This window comes from Numenius arquata, unplaced genomic scaffold (genome assembly GCF_964106895.1).
Source record: "Numenius arquata unplaced genomic scaffold, bNumArq3.hap1.1 HAP1_SCAFFOLD_1329, whole genome shotgun sequence".
NCBI lineage: Eukaryota > Metazoa > Chordata > Aves > Charadriiformes > Scolopacidae > Numenius > Numenius arquata.
In genome coordinates, this window is record NW_027414355.1 from 1,517 (window position 1) to 23,414 (window position 21,898).

The window sequence follows — 21,898 nt, forward strand, 5'->3', positions numbered from 1 at the left end:
GAGATGGTGGCCAAGATGGAGCACATAATGGTCAACCAAGGATGGTGGCCACCAGCCCCATGGCCGTCAACCAAGGACGGTGGCCACCAGCCCCACGGTGGTCAACCAAGGATGGTGGCCATCAACCAAGGATGGTGGCCACCAGCCCCACAGCCGTCAACCAAGGATGGTGGCCAAGATGGAGCACATAATGGTCAACGGAGGATGGTGGCCACCAGCCCCACGGCCGTCAACCAAGGGTGGTGGCCACCAGGTCGAGATGGTGGCCAAGATGGAGCACATAATGGTCAACCGAGGATGGTGGCCACCAGCCCCCACGGCGGTCAACCAAAGATGATGATGATGTTCAACCAACGTCGATGGCCACCACCCCATGGTGTTCCACCAGCGTCGGAGGCCACCAGCTCTTCCCCCCCATGGTGGCCACCGGGCCGGTGACCTCACATCTTCTTGACCCGTCGCTCCAAGGCCTCCAGCTCCTCCATGATGTCCTTGGGTAGATCTTCTCCGAAGTTCTCCAGGTAGTAGCTCCTCAACTCCTTCACCTCCTGTTCCCAGAAACTCTTGGAGATGGCGAAGAGCTTCTGGTAGGAGACTCCGGGAAGCCCCCCGAGATCCAAAGCTTCTTCTCTGGGCACCAAACCAACCGGGGTGGCCACCGCGCTATCTTCGCCGGCCACCCTCCCGCAGATCCAAGCCAAGACCCGGGCGTTGTGACCGAAACCCGGCCAAAGGAAGTCACCGGAAGAGGGATCGCGAAGGAACCAGTTGACGTGGAAGATACGGGGCAAACGGAGACCCCGTCGGTAGCCAAGGGACAACCAGTGGGCGAGGTAGTGGCCGGCGTTGTAACCGAAGAAAGGACGCATGGCGAAGGGGTCGTGCATCAGGCGGCGACCTGGAGGGGAGGAGAAGGTGGTTATGGGGCTGGTGGGACCATAGAAGGTGGAGTTATGGGGTGGTGGGACGTGGTTATGGGGTAGTTGGATGTGGTTATGGGGCTGGTGGGACAGGAGGGTGGAGGAGATGGAGTTATGGGGTGGTAGGACATAGTTATGGGGCTGGTGGGGTGGTGGGACGGGGTTACGGGGCTGGTGGGACCAGAGAAGGTGGAGTTATGGGGTGGTGGGACCATAGGAGGTGGAGTTATGGGGTGGTAGGAGGTAGTTATGGGGCTGGTGAGACGTGGTTATGGGGTGGTAGGATCATAGAAGGTGGAGTTATGGGGTGGTGTGAGGTGGTTATGGGGCTGGTGGAACCATAGAAGGTGGGGTTATGGGGTGGTGGGACGTAGTTATGGGGTGGTTGGATGTGGTTATGGGGCTGGTGGGACCAGAGAAGGTGGGGTTATGGGGTGGTGGGCCGTGGTTATGGGGTGGTGGGACCACAGAAGGTGGAGTTATGGGGTGGTGGGCCATGGTTATGGGGTGGTGGGACCATAGAAGGTGGAGTTACGGGGTGGTGGGAGGTGGTTATGGGGCTGGTGGGACAGGAGGGTGGAGGAGATGGAGTTATGGGGTGGTAGGAAGTAGTTATGGGGCTGGTGGGGTGGTGGGACATGGTTATGGAGTGGTGGGACCACAGAAGGTGGAGTTATGGGGTGGTGGGACGTGGTTACGGGGTGGTGGGACAGGAGGGTGGAGGAGATGGAGTTATGGGGCTGGTGGGGTGGTGGGACGTGGTTACAGGGGTGGTGGGACCAGAGAAGGTGGAGTTATGGGGTGGTGGGACATAGTTATGGGGTGGTGGGACCATAGAAGGTGGAGTTATGGGGTGGTGGGACGTGGTTATGGGGTGGTGGGATGTGGTTATGGGGCTGGTGGGACAGGAGGGTGGAGGAGATGGAGTTATGGGGTGGTAGGAGGTAGTTATGGGGCTGGTGGGGCGGTGGGACGTGGTTATGGGGCTGGTGGGACCATAGAAGGTAGAGTTATGGGGCAGTGGGCTGGTGGGACGTGGTTATGGGGCAGAGGAACACGGTTATGGGGCCGGTGGGACACCAAGGTAGAGCGGATGGAGTTACGGGTTGGTGGGACGTAGTTATGGGGCAGAGAAACGTGGTTATGGGGCTGGTAGCACGTAGTTATGGGTCTGACAGGCCTCACTTATGGGTCTGGCCCCACATAGACACCCCCAACGCGCAACCCCATCCCACCACGACCGACCCAACGGTGGCCACCAGGAAGCCGGGGAGGTGGTCGGTGGTGGCCGTGTGTGGGGCCACCAAGGGGGTCGGTTGGGGGACGGGGGGGGGTGGAGGGGGCCTACTTGTGGGGCTACTTATGGGGCTACTTGTGGGGCAGCTGACCCTTGTGCTCGGCGGCGGCGGTGGCCTCGCTCCTCATGGCGCTGCCCACGAAGACCCCGTGGCGCCAGTCGAAGGCCTCGTAGACCAACGGGACGCCTGGAAAGGAGATGACGTCAGGATGGAAGTCTCCACCCCACCAAGGAGATGTGGGGCAGAAAGTTATGGGGCAGAAAGGACTCACCGTGGGGCCGACGACCTCCGAAGATGATGGCGTCGATGGGAACCCCTCGAGGATCTTCCCAGTCGGGATCCATGATGGGACACTGGCGGGCGGGGGCGCAGAAACGGGAATTGGGATGGGCGCAAGGTTGGGGGTCACCTAAAAGCCGGGGGAGATGTTCTTCAGAAGGTTATGGGGCAGGATGTGGGGCAGGGGGGGGGGGGGGGGGGAAAAATGTGGGGCGGTGAAAACTGACCGGGCGTCCAAGGTTGACCCAACCAGGAAGTAAAGGTGGTTCCTGGAGGCAGGGATTGGTCGATGCCTTCCCAGTAAACGCCGCCGTCGCTGGATTGGCCGACGTTGGTGAAGATGGTGTTGGCCCTGATGGTGGCCATGGCCATGGGGTTGGTCTTCTCCGATGTCCCCGGGGCCACCCCGAAGAACCCGCTCTCGGGGTTGATGGCCCGAAGGCGACCTGGGAGGGAGAACAAGGCGGGGGGACGGGACACACAACCGGAGGTCAAAGGGGGCAAGGAGAGGGAGGAAGCGGGCCACCAAGGGGGTGGGACGTTGGGGCCACCACCACCAGGAGAACCCAAGAGTGTTGCGGCCACCAAGGATGTGGGCCGCCAGGGCCACCACCCCCAGGAGACCCCACCCCACGTCCACATCAACCAACCCACGGCCCACCGGGGCCACCAGGGCCAGGAGAACCCAAGAACGTTGTGGCCACCACGGCCAAGAGACCACAAGAGTCCTGTGGCCACCAAGGACGTGGGCCACCAGGGCCACCACCCCCAGGAGACCCCACCCCACGTCCACATCAACCAACCCACGGCCCATCGGGGCCACCAGGGCCAGGAGAACCCAAGAACGTTGTGGCCACCATGGCCAAGAGACCACAAGAGTCCTGTGGCCACCAAGGACGTGGGCCACCAGGGCCACCACCCCCAGGAGACCCCACCCCACGTCCACATCAACCAACCCATGGCCCACCGGGGCCACCAGGGCCAGGAGAACCCAAGTGTCCTGTGGCCACCACGGCCAGGAGACCACAAGAGTCCTGTGGCCACCAAGGATGTGGGCCGCCAGGGCCACCACCCCCAGGAGACCCCACCCCACGTCCACATCAACCAACCCACGGCCCACCAGGGCCAGGAGAACCCAAGAACGTTGTGGCCACCACGGCCAAGAGACCACAAGAGTCCTGTGGCCACCAAGGATGTGGGCCACCAGGGCCACCAAAGCCAGGAGACCCCACCCCACGTCCACATCAACCAACCCACGGCCCACCGGGGCCACCAGGGCCAGGAGAACCCAAGAACGTTGTGGCCACCATGGCCAGGAGACCACAAGAGTCCTGTGGCCACCAAGGACGTGGGCCACCAGGGCCAACACCCCCAGGAGACCCCACCCCACGTCCACATCAACCAACCCACGGCCCACCGGGGCCACCAGGGCCAGGAGAACCCAAGAACGTTGTGGCCACCACGGCCAAGAGACCACAAGAGTCCTGTGGCCACCAAGGATGTGGGCCACCAGGGCCACCAAAGGCAGGAGACCCCACCCCACGTCCACATCAACCAACCCACGGCCCACCGGGGCCACCAGGGCCAGGAGAACCCAAGAACGTTGTGGCCACCATGGCCAGGAGACCACAAGAGTCCTGTGGCCACCAAGGACGTGGGCCGCCAGGGCCACCAAAGGCAGGAGACCCCACCCCACGTCCACATCAACCAACCCATGGCCCATCGGGGCCACCAGGGCCAGGAGAACCCAAGAACGTTGTGGCCACCATGGCCAGGAGACCACAAGAGTCCTGTGGCCACCAAGGATGTGGGCCGCCAGGGCCACCACCCCCAGGAGACCCCACCCCACGTCCACATCAACCAACCCACGGCCCACCAGGGCCACCAGGGCCAGGAGAACCCAAGAACGTTGTGGCCACCACGGCCAGGAGACCACAAGAGTCCTGTGGCCACCAAGGATGTGGGCCACCAGGGCCACCAAAGGCAGGAGACCCCACCCCACGTCCACATCAACCAACCCATGGCCCACCGGGGCCACCAGGGCCAGGAGAACCCAAGAACGTTGTGGCCACCACGGCCAAGAGACCACAAGAGTCCTGTGGCCACCAAGGATGTGGGCCACCATGGCCACCACCCCCAGGAGACCCCACCCCACGTCCACATCAACCAACCCACGGCCCACCGGGGCCACCAGGGCCAGAAGAACCCAAGTGTCCTGTGGCCACCATGGCCAGGAGACCACAAGAGTCCTGTGGCCACCAAGGATGTGGGCCACCAGGGCCACCAAAGGCAGGAGACCCCACCCCACGTCCACATCAACCAACCCACGGCCCATCGGGGCCACCAGGGCCAGGAGAACCCAAGAACGTTGTGGCCACCATGGCCAGGAGACCACAAGAGTCCTGTGGCCACCAAGGACGTGGGCCACCATGGCCACCACCCCCAGGAGACCCCACCCCACGTCCCACACCACCCAACCCACCGCCACCAACCCCCCCAAAGAACCCCCCCAAAGGAACCTCAGCCTTAGGGCCACCATCCCTCCCCCCGGAGGCCACCCCAGGGTGGGGGAGGAGGGGACAACCGTGTCACCTTCGTCATCGAACTTCATCCAGGCGATGTCATCGCCCACGCACTGGACGCGCCACCCGGGCAAGGCCGGGGTCATCATGGCCAAGTTGGTCTTCCCGCAGGCGCTGGGGAAGGCGGCCGCCACGTAACGCTTGGTCCCCGCGGGGTCCGTCACCCCCAAGATCTGTGGGGCGGGGGGGACAAGTTGGGGGTCAGGGGGACAAGGTGGGGGTCACGGAGCTTGGGGACATCAAGGACATGGGTCACGGGGGCCACCAAGGGTTGGAGAACCCAAAGGTCTTGGGGCCACCAAGGATGTGGGCCACGGGGGCCAGCAGGATCTGTGGGGCAGGGGGGGGACAATGTGGGGCAGGGGACAAGGTGGGGGTCAGGGGGGACAAGGTGGGGGTCAAGGAGCTTGGGGACATCAAGGACGTGGGTCACGGGGGCCACCAAGGGTTGGAGAACCCAAAGGTCTTGGGGCCACCAAGGACGTTGGCCACAGGGGCCACCAGGATCTGTGGGGCAGGGGGGGGACGATGTGGGGCAGGGAACAAGATGGGGGTCACGGAGCTTGGGGACATCAAGGACATGGCCCTTGGGGGCCACCACAGACATGGGACACCAAGAGGGAGCAGAAGACACGTGCGTTGGGGCCACCAAGGGTTGGAGAACCCAAAGGTCTTGGGGCCACCAAGGATGTGGGCCATGGGGGCCACCAGGATCCGTGGGGCAGGGTGGGGACAATGTGGGGCAGGGGACAAGGTGGGGGTCAGGGGGGACAAGGTGGGGGTCAGGGAGCTTGGGGACATCAAGGACATGGGTCACGGGGGCCACCAAGGGTTGGAGAACCCAAAGGTCTTGGGGCCACCAAGGACGTTGGCCACAGGGGCCACCAGGATCTGTGGGGCAGGGTGGGGACGATGTGGGGCAGGGGACAAGGTGGGGGTCAGGGGACCTGGGGACATCGGGGGGGGGGGGGGGGAGAACCCACCAAGATCCCCCCCCAAAAAAAAACCCCCAAAACCCCTCCGAACCCCCCCAAAAAACCACGTGGCTACCAGCCCCCCAACTTGGTAGCCAACCAGCAAGTGCTGGGCCGAGAAATCCCAAAACCCTCCAAAACCACCCCAAAAGCCCCTCAAAACCCCTAAAATGCCCCAAAATCCCTCTCAGTCCCCTTTTTGGACCCCCAAACCCCAGGTGGCTACTAGCCCCATCAACTTGGTAGCCCACCACCAGGTGCTGGGCCACCTAGCCCTGGTCACGGGCCACCTGGGAGGCGATGCACCCCCAAAACCAACCCCAAAACCCCCCCAAAACCCCTAAAACGCCCCAAAATCCCTCTCAGTCCCTTTTTTGGGCCCCAAAACCCCAGGTGGCTACTAGCCCCTTCAACTTGGTAGCCCACCACCAGGTGCTGGGCCACCTAGCCCTGGTCACGGGCCACCTGGGAGGTGATGCACCCCCAAAAACCACCCTAAAAACACCTAAAACGGCCCAAAATCCCCTTCAATCCCCTTTTTGGACCCCCAAACCCCAGGTGGCTACTAGCCCCTTCAACTCAGTAGCCCACCAGCAGGTGCTGGGCCACCTACCCCTGGTCACGGGCTACCAGGGGAGCGATGCACCCCCAAAAACCACCCTAAAAACACCTAAAATGGCCCAAAACCCCCTTCAATCCCCTCTTTGGACCCCCAAACCGCAGGTGGCTACTAGCCCCATCAACTTGGTAGCCCACCAGCAGGTGCTGGGCCACCTAGCCCTGGTTATGGGCTACCAGGGGAGCGATGCACCCCCAAAAACCCCCCCAAAACCCCTAAAATGCCCCAAAATCCCTCTCAGTCCCCTTTTTGGACCCCCAAACCCCAGGTGGCTACTAGCCCCATCAACTTGGTAGCCCACCACCAGGTGCTGGGCCACCTAGCCCTGGTCACGGGCCACCTGGGAGGCGATGCACCCCCAAAACCAACCCCAAAACCCCCCCAAAACCCCTAAAACGCCCCAAAATCCCTCTCAGTCCCTTTTTTGGGCCCCAAAACCCCAGGTGGCTACTAGCCCCTTCAACTTGGTAGCCCACCACCAGGTGCTGGGCCACCTAGCCCTGGTCACGGGCCACCTGGGAGGTGATGCACCCCCAAAAACCACCCTAAAAACACCTAAAACGGCCCAAAATCCCCTTCAATCCCCTTTTTGGACCCCCAAACCCCAGGTGGCTACTAGCCCCTTCAACTCAGTAGCCCACCAGCAGGTGCTGGGCCACCTACCCCTGGTCACGGGCTACCAGGGGAGCGATGCACCCCCAAAAACCACCCTAAAAACACCTAAAATGGCCCAAAACCCCCTTCAATCCCCTCTTTGGACCCCCAAACCGCAGGTGGCTACTAGCCCCATCAACTTGGTAGCCCACCAGCAGGTGCTGGGCCACCTAGCCCTGGTTATGGGCTACCAGGGGAGCGATGCACCCCCAAAAACCCCCCCAAAACCCCTAAAATGCCCCAAAATCCCTCTCAGTCCCCTTTTTGGACCCCCCAACCCCAGGTGGCTACTAGCCCCATCAACTTGGTAGCCCACCACCAGGTGTTGGGCCACCTAGCCCTGGTCACGGGCTACCTGGGAGGCGATGCACCCCCAAAAACCACCCCCAAAACACCTAAAATGCCCCAAAATCCCTCTCAGTCCCCTTTTTGGGCCCCCAAAGCCCAGGTGGCTACTAGCCCCCTCAACTTGGTAGCCCACCAGCTGGTGTTGGGCCACCTAGCCCTGGTCGCGGGCCAGTTGGGAGGCGACGCACCCCCAAAACTACCCCAAAACCCCCCCAAAATGCCCCAAAATCCCTCTCAGTCCCCTTTTTGGACCCCCCAACCCCAGGTGGCTACTAGCCCCATCAACTTGGTAGCCCACCACCAGGTGCTGGGCCACCTAGCCTTGGTCACGGGCCACCTGGGAGGCGATGCAACCCCCAAACCCACCCCAAACCCCCCCCAAAACCCCTAAAACGCCCCAAAATCCCTCTCAGTCCCTTTTTTGGGCCCCAAAACCCCAGGTGGCTACTAGCCCCATCAACTTGGTAGCCCACCACCAGGTGCTGGGCCACCTAGCCCTGGTCATGGGCCACCTGGGAGGCGATGCACCCCCAAAAACCACCCTAAAAACACCTAAAACGGCCCAAAACCCCCTTCAATCCCCTCTTTGGACCCCCAAAGCCCAGCTGGCTACTAGCCCCATCAACTTGGTAGCCCACCACCAGGTGCTGGGCCACCTAGCCTTGGTTATGGGCTACCAGGGGAGCGATGCACCCCCAAAACCAACCCCAAAACCCCCCCAAAACCCCTAAAACGCCCCAAAACCCCCTTCAATCCCCTCTTTGGACCCCCAAAGCCCAGCTGGCTACTAGCCCCTTCAACTCGGTAGCCCACCAGCAGGTGCTGGGCCACCTACCCCTGGTCACGGGCTACCAGGGGAGCCATGCACCCCCAAAAATCACCCCAGAACCCCCCAAAACCCCTAAAACGCCCCAAAATCCCTCTCAGCCCCCTTTTTGGGCCCCCAAAGGCCAGGTGGCTACTAGCCCCCTCAAGTCGGTAGCCCACCAGCATGTGCTCGGCCAGCCAGCCCTGGTCGCGGGCCAGTCGGGAGGCGATGCGAAGGGCGAAGCATTTCTTGCCCAGGAGGGAGTTGCCCCCGTAGCCGCTGCCGAAGGAGACGATGCGGCGCCGGTCGGGCTCGTGGGCTACCAAAGTACGGGCCGGGTCGCAGGGCCAGTGGCTAACGAGGGGCTCTGAGGAAAGAGAGAGGTTAATTAGGGGAGTCACGTGACTCATTAAGGGGCGGGGGAGGGTGGAAAGACTCGTTAAGGGCTCCCGTGCCTAATTAAGAAGCGGGACAGGCGAGATAATTAGGTAGCCGCAAGGTAGCCACGGGGCTAGCGGCCACCGAGGAGCTCGGAGAAGGGGGGGGAAGAGTAATTAAGGGAACGGAATGGCTAATTAAGGGGTCACAGGACTAATTAAGGCGGAGAAAGGCTAATTAAGTGGGGACAAGAGGTAACTAAGGCGGGGGGTGTAATGATAATTAGGTAGCCACAAGGTAGCCACGGGGCTAGTGGCCACTGAGGGGCTCGGGGAGGGGGGGAGAGAGTAATTAAGGCAAAAGAATGGCTAATTAAGGGGTCACAGAGCTAATTAAGGGGTCACAGAGCTAATTAAGGGGTGGGGGAGACAAGATAATTAGGTAGCCACAAGGTAGCCACAGGGCTAGTGGCCACCGAGGGGCTCGGGGAGGGGAGGGAGAGGCTAATTAAGGGGGGAGAATGACTAATTAAGGGGGGAGAATGACTAATTAAGGGGGGAGAATGACTAATTAAGGGGGGAGAATGACTAATTAAGGGGGGAGTTGTAATGATACTTAGGTAGCCACGGGGCTAGTGACCACCGAGGGGCTTGGGAAGGGGGGGGGGGAGGAGACTAATTAAGGGGGGAATGGCTAATTAATGAGTGGGGGAGGGGGTGGGAGGGTCTAATTAAGGGGTCACATGGTTAACGACGGGCTGGGGGGGGGGGGGGGGGAGCTAATTAAGGAGCCCCGTGGCTAACGAGGGGCTTTGGGGAAGGCCACAGCCAGGGGGGAGGGGGCGTGGCCACAGAGAGGGGCGGGGCTTAATGGGGACTCACCAGGGGGCGTGGCCAAGGCCACGGGGGGGCGTGGCTTCATGGAGCGTGGATTCTATGGGGCCACCCCCAGGGAGGGGGGGGGGCATGGTTAAGGGGGGAGGGGGCGTGGCCAGGGTGGGCGTGGTCGCAAGGGGGCGTGGCTTAGTGGGGACATGCCAGGGGGCGTGGCCAAGGCCACGGGGGGGGCGTGGCTTCATGGAGCGTGGGTTCTATGGGGCCACCCCCAGGGAGGGGGGGGGCATGGTTAAGGGGGGGCGTGGCCAGGGCGGGCGTGGTCGCAAGGGGGCGTGGCTTAGTGGGGACGAGCCAGGGGGCGTGGCCAAGGCCACGGAGGGGCGTGGCTTCATGGAGGCTTAATGGGGTGTGGGTTCTATGGGGCCATGGGGGGGGGGCAGCATGGTTAAGGGGGGGCGTGGCCAGGGTGGGCGTGGCCGAAAGGGGGCGTGGCTTAGTGGGGACACGCCAGGGGGCGTGGCCAAGGCCACGGAGGGGCGTGGCTTCACGGAGGCTTAATGGGGCATAGGTTCTATGGGGCCATGGGGGGGGGGGGCAGCATGGTTAAGGGGGGCGTGGCCAGGGCGGGCGTGGCCGAAAGGGGGCGTGGCTTAGTGGGGACACGCCAGGGGGCGTGGCCAAGGCCACGGAGGGGCGTGGCTTCACGGAGGCTTAATGGGGTGTGGGTTCTATGAGACTATCCTTGGGGGGGGGGGGGGCGGCGGCCATGGTTAAGGGGGCGTGGTCAGGGTGGGCGTGGCCGAAAGGGGGCGTGGCTTAGTGGGGACGCACTAGGGGGGCGTGGCTTCATGGAGGCTTAATGGGGTGTGGGTTCTATGAGGCTATCCTTGGGGGGGGGGGGGGGGGCGTGGTTAAGGGGGCGTGGCCAGGGCGGGCGTGGTCGCAAGGGGGCGTGGCTTACCGGTGAGCGGGAGGGGCCTGCCGACGGAGTGCAGGCATTGGACGAAGTCTCCGGTGGCGAGGTCGGGGAGGTCGCGGGGCGGGGCCACGCGGGTCATGATGCGCATGGAGGCCACCACGTAGGGGGAGTCGGTGAGCTGGAGCCCCGTGCGGGCCAGCGGGGAGCCCAGGGGGCCCATGCTGAAGGGCACCGCGTACATCGTGCGGCCTGGGAACGGGGGGGAAAGGGGAAAATTAAAATTTGGGGAATTTTGGGAAATTTGGGAAATTTGGGAAAATTTGGGAAATTTTGAAAAATTTGGGAAATTTTGGAAAAATTTGAAGGAGATTTCAAAGAAAATGTTTTGGAGGAAATCTCAAAAGGAGAATTTTGGAAGAAATTTTGAAGGATTTTGGAGAAAAATCTCAAAAAGAGAATTTTGGAAGAAATTTTGAAGGATTTTGGAGGAAATTTCGAAAGGAAAATTTGGGAAGGAGAATTTGGGAGGAAATTTGGGAAGGAGAATTTGGGAGGAAGGATTTTGGAGGAAATTTGGGAAAAGGATTTTGGAAGAAGGATTTTGGAGGAAATTTGGGAAAAGGATTTTGGAGGAAATTTGGGAAAAGGATTTTGGAGGAAATTTGGGAAGGAGAATTTGGGAAGAAGGATTTGGGAGGAAATTTGGGAAGGAGAATTTGGGAGGAAATTTGGGAAGGAGAATTTGGGAGGAAATTTGGGAAGGAGAATTTGGGAGGAAATTTGGGAAGGAGAATTTGGGAAAAAGGATTTGGGAGGAAATTTGGGAAGGAGAATTTGGGAGGAAATTTGGGAAGGAGAATTTGGGAGGAAATTTGGGAAGGAGAATTTGGGAGGAAATTTGGGAAGGAGAATTTGGGAAAAAGGATTTGGGAGGAAATTTGGGAAGGAGAATTTGGGAGGAAATTTGGGAAGGAGAATTTGGGAGGAAATTTGGGAAGGAGAATTTGGGAGGAAATTTGGGAAGGAGAATTTGGGAAGGAGAATTTGGGAGGAAATTTGGGAAGGAGAATTTGGGAGGAAATTTGGGAAGGAGAATTTGGGAGGAAATTTGGGAAGGAGAATTTGGGAAAAAGGATTTTGGAGGAAATTTTGAAGGAGGAAATTTGGGAAGAAGGATTTTGGAGGAAATTTTGGAGGAAATTTTGAAGGAAAGATTTTGGAGGAAATTTTGAAGGAGGAAATTTGGGAAAAGGATTTTGGAGGAAATTTGGGAAGAAGGATTTTGGAGGAAATTTGGGAAGAAGGATTTTGGAGGAAATTTGGGAAGAAGGATTTTGGAGGAAATTTTGGAGGAAATTTTGAAGGAAAGATTTTGGAGGAAATTTTGAAGGAGGAAATTTGGGAAAAGGATTTTGGAGGAAATTTGGGAAGAAGGATTTTGGAGGAAATTTGGGAAGAAGGATTTTGGAGGAAATTTGGGAAGAAGGATTTTGGAGGAAATTTGGGAGGAAATTTGGGAAAAGGATTTTGGAGGAAATTTTGAAGGAAAGATTTTGTAGGAAATTTTGAAGGAGGAAATTTGGGAAAAGGATTTTGGAGGAAATTTGGGAAGAAGGATTTTGGAGGAAATTTTGAAGGAAAGATTTTGGAGGAAATTTTGAAGGAGGAAATTTGGGAAGAAGGATTTTGGAGGAAATTTTGGAGGAAATTTGGGAAAAGGATTTTGGAGGAAATTTTGGAGGAAATTTTGAAGGAAAGATTTTGGAGGAACTTTGGGAAGAAGAATTTTGGAGGAAATTTTGAAGGAGGAAATTTGGGAAGAAGGATTTTGGAGGAAATTTGGGAAAAGGATTTTGGAGGAAATTTGGGAGGAAATTTGGGAAGAAGGATTTTGGAGGAAATTTAGGAAAAGGATTTTGGAGGAAATTTGGGAAGGAGAATTTGGGAAGAAGGATTTTGGAGGAAATTTGGGAAGAAGGATTTTGGAGGAAATTTGGAAGAAGGATTTTGGGAAGAAGGATTTTGGAGGAAATTTGGGAAGGAGAATTTTGGAGGAAATTTGGGAAGGAGAATTTGGGAAGAAGGATTTTGGAGGAAATTTGGGAAAAGGATTTTGGAAGAAAGTTTGAAGGAAAGATTTTGGAGGAAATTTTGAAGGAGGAAATTTGGGAAGAATAATTTCGGAGGAAAGATTTTGGAGGAAATTTCGGAGGAGAAAATTTGGGAAGAATAATTTTGGAGGAAATTTTGGAGGAAATTTGGGAAGAAGGATTTTGGAGGAAGTTTGGGAAGGAGGAAATTTGGGAAGGAGAATTTTGGAGGAAATTTGGGAAGGAGAATTTGGGAAGAAGGATTTTGGAGGAAATTTTGAAGGAAAGATTTTGGAGGAAATTTTGAAGGAAAGATTTTGGAGGAAATTTTGAAGGAGGAAATTTGGGAAGAAGAATTTTGGAGGAAATTTTGGAGGAAATTTGGGAAGCAGGATTTTGGAGGAAATTTGGGAAGAAGGATTTTGGAGGAAATTTGGGAAGAAGGATTTTGGAAGAAGGATTTTGGAGGAAATTTGGGAAGGAGAATTTGGGAGGAAATTTGGGAAGGAGAATTTTGGGAAGAAGAATTTTGGAGGAAATTTTGGAGGAAATTTGGGAAGAAGGATTTTGGAGGAAATTTGGGAAAAGGATTTTGGAGGAAATTTTGAAGGAGGAAATTTGGGAAGAAGAATTTTGGAGGAAATTTTGGAGGAAATTTTGAAGGAAAGATTTTGGAGGAAATTTGGGAAGAAGAATTTTGGAGGAAATTTGGGAAGAAGGATTTGGGAGGAAATTTTGGAGGAAATTTGGGAAGAAGGATTTTGGAGGAAATTTTGAAGGAAAGATTTGGGAGGAAATTTTGAAGGAAAGATTTGGGAAGAAGAATTTTGGAGGAAATTTGGGAGGAAATTTGGGAAAAGGATTTTGGAGGAAATTTTGGAGGAGGAAATTTGGGAAGAAGGATTTTGGAGGAAATTCGGGAGGAAATTTGGGAAGAAGAATTTTGGAGGAAATTTTGAAGGAAAGATTTGGGAGGAAATTTTGAAGGAAAGATTTGGGAAGAAGAATTTTGGAGGAAATTTGGGAGAAAATTTGGGAAAAGGATTTTGGAGGAAATTTTGGAGAAGGAAATTTGGGAAGAAGGATTTTGGAGGAAATTCGGGAGGAAATTTGGGAAGAAGGATTTTGGAGGAAATTTGGGAAAAGGATTTTGGAAGAAGGATTTTGGAGGAAATTTGGGAAGGAGAATTTTGGAGGAAATTGGGGAAGGAGAATTTGGGAAGAAGGATTTTGGAGGAAATTTGGGAAAAGGATTTTGGAAGAAAGTTTGAAGGAAAAATTTTGGAGGAAATTTTGAAGGAGGAAATTTGGGAAGAATAATTTCGGAGGAAAGATTTTGGAGGAAATTTCGGAGGAGAAAATTTGGGAAGAATAATTTTGGAGGAAATTTTGGAGGAAATTTGGGAAGAAGGAAATTTGGGAAGAAGAATTTTGGAGGAAATTTGGGAGGAAATTTGGGAAGAAGGATTTTGGAGGAAATTTTGAAGGAAAGATTTTGGAGGAAATTTTGAGGAAATTTGGAAAGAGATTTGGAAAAGAATTTTGGAGGAAATTTTGAAGGAAAGATTTTGGAGGAAATTTCAGAGAAAGGATTTTGGAGGATTTCCTAGGAAGTTTTGGAGCAAATTTTGAAGGATTTTGGAGGAAACTTTGAAAGAAGAAATTTGAAAAAGATTTTGAAAGAAAAATTTTGGAGAAGATTTTCAAAGAAAGATTTTGGAGGAAATTTTGCAGGAAATTTTGAAGGGTTTTGGAGGAAATTTTGAAGGAAGAATTTGGAGGATTTTCTAGGAAATTTTGGAGAAGATTTGGGAGAAAGGATTTGAGAGGAAATTTCAAAAGAAGCATTTTCTAGGAAATTTCGGGGGAAGAATTTTGGAGGAAATTTTGAAAGAAAGATTTTGGAGGAAATTTTGAAAAAAGGACTTCGGAGGAAATTTTGAAACAATTGTTAAGGAAGTTTTGAAAAAATCTTAAGAAAATTTTTGAGGAAAACCTGAAAAAATTTGGGGGAAGGTTTAGAAAAAATTGGGGGGAAAATCCAAAATTTGAGGAAATTTGCGGGATTGGTTTTGGCTTTTAGAAGAATTTATAAAATTTTAGAAGAATTCATAAAATTTTGAAAAATTTGAAACCTTTTTTTAAATTTCCCAGAAATTAAACATTTTGTGAATTTGTGCGAATATTGAGAATTTGTGACAATTTTGGCTTTTTCAAAGAATTTATAGATTTTCTTGAATTAGCATAATTTCAACAAATTTGAACGATTTAGGGGGAATCAGGAAATTTTGAGAAAAAGGAAAATGAGGGAAATTTGGGGAAGATGAGGGAAATTTGGGGAAGATGAGGGAAATTTGGGGAAGATGAGGGAAATTTGGGGAAGATGAGGGAAATTTGGGGAAGATGAGGGAAATTTGGGGAAGATGAGGGAAATTCAGGACATTTGGGTAAATTTGGGGGAAAACGAGGGAAGTTTGATGTAGATTTGGGAGGGAAATGTGTGAATTTGGGGTAAATTTCAGGGAAAAATCGGGAAATTGGGGAAATTGCGTGAATTTGGGGGAAAAAATCGGGAAATTTGGGGGAAAATTGGTAAATTTGGGTAAATTTGGGGGGAAATGAGGGAAATTTGGGGAAAATGTGTGAATTTGAGGTAGATTTGGGACGGAAATGTGGGGTAAAATTTCAGAGGAAAGTTGGGAAAGGGGGGAAATTGGGGGGAAATCATAAAAATTTGGGAAAATCAGAAAAATTGGGTAAATTTGGGGGGAAAAACAGGAAGTTTTGGGGGAAAAACAGGAAAACTTGGGAAAATTAGAAGAATTGGGGAAATTTGGGGGGGAATGTGCAAATTCTGGGTAAATTCGGGGGGTAATAATGAAAACTTGGGAAAATCAGAAAAATTGGGTAAATTTGGGGGGAAATAAGGAAAACTGGGGAGAAAATGGGGGAAAACCAGAAAAAATGGGTAAATTTAGAGGAAAATGTGCAAATTTTGCATAAATTTGGGGGAAAACTGCAAATTTAGGGTAAATTTTTGGAGAAAATGAGGGAATTTAGGATAAATTTGGCAAAAAAGTGCAATTTTGGGGTAAATTAGGGGAAATAGAGGGAAATTTGGGGGAAATTAAGGGAAATAGAGGGAAATTTGGGGTAAATTCCAGGGAAAATGAGGAAAATTAGGGGTAAATGGGGGAAATTTGGGGAAAAAAAGCAAATTTTAGCTATATTCGGGAAAAAAATGAGGAAAATCCGCAGTAAATTCAGGGGCAATAGTGAAATTTGGGGTAAATTCGGGGGGAAAAAAGAAAAATTGGGTAAATTTTGGGGAAAATGTGTGAATTTGGTATATATCTGGGGGAAAAAGTGTGAATTCGCAGTAAATTCGGGGAAAATGAGGGAAACCGGGTAAATTTAGAGGAAAACGTGCAAATTTGGGAGTAAATTTGGGGGAAAAAGTGTGAATTTGGGAGAAATTTGGGGGAAAATGAGGGAATCGGGGGGGAAATCTGGGAATTTGGGGCAATTTTGGGGGGAAAAGTGTGAATTTGGGGGAAATTTGGGGGAAAATGAGGGAATTGGGGGGAAATCTGGGAATTTGGGGTAATTTGGGGGGGAAAAAGTGTGAATTTGGGGGAAATTTGGGGGAAAATGAGGGAATCGGGGGGGAAATCTGGGAATTTGGGGTAATTTTTTGGGGAAAGAGTGTGAATTTGGGGGAAATTTGGGGGAAAATGAGGGAATTGGGGGGGAATCTGGGAATTTGGGGTAATTTGGGGGGGGAAAAAGTGTGAATTTGGGGGAAATTTGGGGGAAAATGAGGGAATTGGGGGGGAAATCTGGGAATTTGGGGCAATTTTGGGGGGAAAAAGTGTGAATTTGGGGGAAATTTGGGGGAAAATGAGGGAATTGGGGGGGAAATCTGGGAATTTGGGGCAATTTTGGGGGGAAAAAGTGTGAATTTGGGGGGAAATCTGGGAATTTGGGGTAATTTTGGGGGGAAAAAGTGTGAATTTGGGGGAAATTTGGGGGAAAATGAGGGAATTGGGGGGGAAATCTGGGAATTTGGGGCAATTTTGGGGGGAAAAAGTGTGAATTTGGGGGGAAATCTGGGAATTTGGGGTAATTTTGGGGGAAAAAGTGTGAATTTGGGGGAAATTTGGGGGAAAATGAGGGAATTGGGGGGGAAATCTGGGAATTTGGGGTAATTTTGAGGGGAAAAAGTGTGAATTTGGGGGGAAATCTGGAATTTGGGGTAATTTTGGGGGGAAAAGTGTGAATTTGGGGGAAATTTGGGGGAAAATGAGGGAATTGGGGGGGAATCTGGGAATTTGGGGTAATTTGGGGGGGAAAAAGTGTGAATTTGGGGGAAATTTGGGGGAAAATGAGGGAATTGGGGGGGAAATCTGGGAATTTGGGGTAATTTGGGGGGGAAAAGTGTGAATTTGGGGGAAATTTGGGGGAAAATGAGGGAATCGGGGGGAAATTGGGAATTTGGGGTAATTTTGGGGGAAAAAGTGTGAATTTGGGGGAAATTTGGGGGAAAATGAGGGAATTGGGGGGAAATCTGGGAATTTGGGGTAATTTGGGGGGGAAAAAGTGTGAATTTGGGGAAAATTTGGGGGAAAATGAGGGAATTGGGGGGGAAATCTGGTAATTTGGGGGGGAAAAGTGTGAATTTGGGGGAAATTTGGGGGAAAATGAGGGAATTGGGGGGGAAATCTGGGAATTCGGGGTAATTTTGGGGGGAAAAAGTGTGAATTTGGGTTGGGGGAAATTTGGGGGAAAATGAGGGAATTGGGGGGGAAATCTGGGAATTTGGGGCAATTTTGGGGGGAAAAAGTGTGAATTTGGGGGGAAATCTGGGAATTTGGGGTAATTTGGGGGGGAAAAAGTGTGAATTTGGGGGAAATTTGGGGGAAAATGAGGGAATTGGGGAGGAAATCTGGGAATTTGGGGTAATTTTGGGGGGAAAAAGTGTGAATTTGGGGAAAAATTTGGGGGAAATGAGGGAATTGGGGGGAAATCTGGAATTTGGGGTAATTTTGGGGGGAAAAGAATGAATTTGGGGGAAATTTGGGGGAAAATGAGGGAATTGGGGGGGAAATCTGGGAATTTGGGGTAATTTGGGGGGAAAAAGTGTGAATTTGGGGGAAAATGAGGGAATTGGGGGAAATCTGGGAATTTGGGGTAATTTGGGGGGGAAAATGAGGGAATTGGGGGGGGAAATCTGGGAATCTGGGGTAATTTTGGGGGGAAAAGTGTGAATTTGGGGGAAATTTGGGGGGAAAATGAGGGAATTGGGGGGGGAAATCCGGGAATTTGGGGTAATTTTGGGGGGGGAAAGTGTGAATTTGGGGGAAATTTGGGGGAAAATGAGGGAATTTGGGGGGGAAATCTGGGAATTTGGGGCAATTTTGGGGGGAAAAAGTGTGAATTTGGGGGAAATTTGGGGGAAAATGAGGGAATTGGGGGGAAATCTGGGAATTTGGGGTAATTTTGGGGGGAAAAAGTGTGAATTTGGGGGAAATTTGGGGGAAAATGAGGGAATCGGGGGGGAAAATCTGGGAATTTGGGGTAATTTTGGGGGGGAAAAGTGTGAATTTGGGGGAAATTTGGGGGAAAATGAGGGAATTGGGGGGAAATCTGGGAATTTGGGGTAATTTTGGGGGGGAAAAGTTTGAATTTGGGGAAATTTGGGGGAAAATGAGGGAATTGGGGGGAAATCTGGGAATTTGGGGTATTTTTTGGGGGAAAAGTGTGAATTTGGGGAAAATTTGGGGGGAAAATAAGGGAATTGGGGGAAAATCTGGGAATTTGGGGTAATTTGGGGGAAAATGAGGGAATTGGGGGGGAAATCTGGGAATTTGGGGTAATTTGGGGGGGAAAAAGTGTGAATTTGGGGGAAATTTGGGGGAAAATGAGGGAATTGGGGGGGAAATCTGGGAATTTGGGGGGGAAAAATCGTATCCAAGCGCCCCCCCACCGGCCATGCATCCCGGGAACCTCTCCTGGAGGGCGCTCTCCAGCTGGGGGGGGCTCATCCAGTTGCCCCAGTTGTCGGGGGGCCCCCCCGGGGGGCGGGGGGGGGGACGGCGTCGCGCTCCCCGTTCCGTCACCAGCACCGTCCGCGACTCCACCCGCGCCACGTCCCGGGGGTCCGTCCGCGCCAGCCAGCTGGGGGGGGGGACACGGGGACACCCCCGCGTCACACCAGGACCCCCCCATAACCCCACGACCCCCCCATGGAACAAGGGACCCCCCCACCATGGGACACCCCCCTCCCAATCACCCATGACCCCCCCGAGGGACCCGGGACCCCCCCAAAGGGACCCCCCCCGACCCCATGACCCCCCGAGGGACTGGGGACCCCCCCGAGGGACCTCCCCCCCACCCCATGACCCCCCCGAGGGACCGGGACCCCCCCAAAGGGACCTCCCCCCCACCCCATGACCCCCCCAAAGGACAGGGGACCCCCCCAAAGGGACAAAGGACACACACACACCCCCCAAAACGGGCCCCAAACCCCCCCTAAAAATGGGGGGGGTGGGTAAATTTGGGGGGGCATTTTAGTTTGGGGCATTTGGGGGGGCATTGGGGGGGGGTAGTTTTAGGGAGTGGGGGGGGCTTCATAGGGGTTGGGGGCTTCTGGGGGGCCCCCCCCTCACGCCCAAAAGGGACCCAAGAACCCCCCCAAATCCCAGTGTCGCTCCCCCACTTCGCCCCTCCAAACCCCCCCCCTTTAAAATGAGGGGGTGGGTAAATTTGGGGGGGCGTTTTGGGGGTGGGGGGGGAGTTTAGGGGGGGTGGGGGCTTTTAGGGGACCCCCCTCACCCCAAAAAGGACCCAAGAAACACCCCCCCACCCCCCAAAAACCACCCCATATCCAGTGTCGCTCCCCCACTTCGCCCCTCCAAAACCCCCCCCCCTTTAAAATGAGGGGGTGAGTAAATTTGGGGGGGCATTTTGGGGGGGGGGGGGTAGTTTAGGGAGTGGGGGGAGGAGTTTAGGGGGGTGGGGGGCTTTTAGGGACCCCCCCCCCTCACCCCAAAAAGGACCCAAGAAACACCCCCCACCCCCCAAAAACCACCCCATATCCAGTGTCGCTCCCCCCACTTTGCCTCCCCCCCAAAAAAAAAACCCTTAAAAACAGGGGGGGGGTGAGTTTGGGGGGGTAATTTTTTTTGGGGGGGGCCCCCCCCTTACCAATTGTCATATTTGGGGAGGGGGTGCAGCACCCCTTCTTCTTGCAGCTGAGCCAAAAGGGCGACCCCCTCCTGGGGGGAGCCGTCGCAGAGGCGAAAGGCTCGGGGGCGACAGAGGCGAACCCCCTCTTCCACAAATTTTCTGGCGGGGGGGGGCAAAAGGGACAAACCCTCCCCCCCTTCCAGGGGGGGTAATTCCCCTCCCCCAACCCCCCCGGATAATCCCCGCCGGGGGGGGGACACGGGGGACAAACCTAAGAGGGGGGAGGGAAGGGGTTAAAGTCGCCCCCCCCCCCCCCCCCCCCCCCCCCTCAATGGGTTGCACAACCCGCCCCCCCCCCCCCCCCCCTTAATGGACTTTGAGCTGCCCCGGGGCATGATGGGAAAGTGCCACCACCCCACCCCCCCCTTCGATGTCACCACCCCCCCCCGGGGGGGCCACCACCCCCCCCTCGGGGGCCACCGCCCCCTTAATGTGGCCCCCCCCCCCCCCCTCAGGGGGCAAAGGGCGATAGGGAATTCCACCCCCCCCCCATAGATCCCGCCTGCCCCATAGCGTGCCCCCAAGTAGCCCCACAGCCCCCCCAGCAGCCCCCCAGGTAGCCCCACAGCCCCCCTAGCCCCCCCCCCCCCCCCGGTAGCCCAAATAGGCCCCAACTGGCCCTATCCATCCCCCCCCCCAACAAGTAGCCCCAGGCTGCCCCATAGCGTGCCCCCCAAGTAGCCCCTCAGCCCCTAAGTAGCCCCCTAGCCCCCCCCAGTGGCCTCCAAGGGGCACTACAGCCCTCCCTCCCCCCATGTAACCCCAGGCTGCCCCATAACCTTCCCCCCCAGTAGCCCTCCAAGCCCCCCAAGTAGCCCCATAGCCTCCCCAAGTAGCCCCCAAGCTGCCCCATAGCCATGTCCCCCCCAGTAGCCCCCCAAGTAGCCCATAGCCCCCCCAAGTAGCCCCCCCCAAGTAGCCCCAAGCTGCCCCATAGCTGTCCCCCCAGTAGCCCTCCAAGCCCCCCAAGTAGCCCCCAAGTAGCCCCACAGCCCCCCCAAGTAGCCCCAACCTGCCCCATAGCCGTCCCCCCCAAGTAGCCCCAACCTGCCCCATAGCTGTCCCCCCCCAAGTAGCCCCAAGCTGCCCCATAGCCATACCCCCCCAGTAGCCCTCCAAGCCCCCCAAGTAGCCCCAACCTGCCCATAGCCGTCCCCCCCCAAGTAGCCCCACAGCCCCCCCCAACTAGCCCCAACCTGCCCCATAGCTGTCCCCCCCCAAGTAGCCCCAAGCTGCCCCACAGCCATGTCCCCCCCCAGTAGCCCCCCAAGTAGCCCCCAACTAGCCCCCCCCAACTAGCCCCAAGCTGCCCCATAGCCGTCCCCCCCCAAGTAGCCCCACAGCCCCCCCAAGTAGCCCCAAGCTGCCCCATAGCCATGTCCCGTGTCCGTCCTTCCCCCCCCCCCCGCCCAGTAGCCCCCCTCGCCCCCCAAGTAGCCCCCACTCACCCCCCCAATCGCCCGATGACCCTCTGCATCCCCGACAGCGCTCTGGGGTGACCCCCCCCCCACCTCGGAGGGGTCTATAAGGGGCGGGGGGGGGAAGGGGGGGGGGGGGCAAAGAGGGATCCAAGCATCCGGGAGGGGGCGTGGCCTTAGGGGGGGAAGCCCCGCCCCCTTTGGATGATGTAACACCCCGTTGGCCTTGCCTGAGGCCACGCCCCTTTGTTTGTGTTAAGGGGAGGGGGGGGGTGCCCACCCAGGAAAAGGGAGGGGATGGGAGGGGGGGGGTTATGGGGGGCTGGGGACCCCCCCTGAGGATTTTGGGGGGGCCATAGGGGGGTTGGGGACCCCCCTGAGTATCTGGGGGGGGGGGTTATGGGGGGCTGGGGACCCCCCTGAGGATTTTGGGGGGGCCATAGGGGAGGTTATGGGGGGCTGGGGACCCCCCTGAGGATTTTGGGGGGGCCATAGGGGGGTTGGGGACCCCCCTGAGTATCTGGGGG

At 55.4% G+C, this 21,898-nt stretch overlaps 1 protein-coding gene across 1 annotated transcript; it reads right to left on the minus strand.

Moving 5' to 3' along the window:
- Positions 1 to 440: 440 nt before the first annotated feature.
- Positions 441 to 20,024, minus strand: PCK2 (phosphoenolpyruvate carboxykinase 2, mitochondrial). The gene is made up of 9 exons (XM_074167105.1): positions 19,912 to 20,024; positions 18,692 to 18,882; positions 10,649 to 10,864; positions 8,662 to 8,849; positions 5,090 to 5,252; positions 2,725 to 2,943; positions 2,490 to 2,627; positions 2,309 to 2,404; positions 441 to 898 (listed from the first exon to the last, which is right to left on the minus strand). The coding sequence occupies exons 2-9, from the start codon at positions 18,747 to 18,749 to the stop codon at positions 441 to 443; spliced, it is 1,536 nt and encodes a 511-aa protein (XP_074023206.1). The 5' UTR covers positions 18,750 to 18,882; positions 19,912 to 20,024.
- Positions 20,025 to 21,898: the final 1,874 nt, after the last annotated feature.

Coding starts and splice junctions, on each gene's coding strand:
- PCK2 (XM_074167105.1), bottom strand. CDS start 18,749: ATGAGCCCCCCCCAGCTGGAGAGCGCCCTCCAGGAGAGGTTCCCGGGA. Junction 8,850..10,648: donor CCCGCTCACCGGTAAGCCAC/GCCCCCTTGCGA, acceptor CTCTTTCCTCAG/AGCCCCTCGTTAGCCACTGG. Junction 2,405..2,489: donor CGGAGGTCGTCGGCCCCACG/GTGAGTCCTTTC, acceptor TCTCCTTTCCAG/GCGTCCCGTTGGTCTACGAG.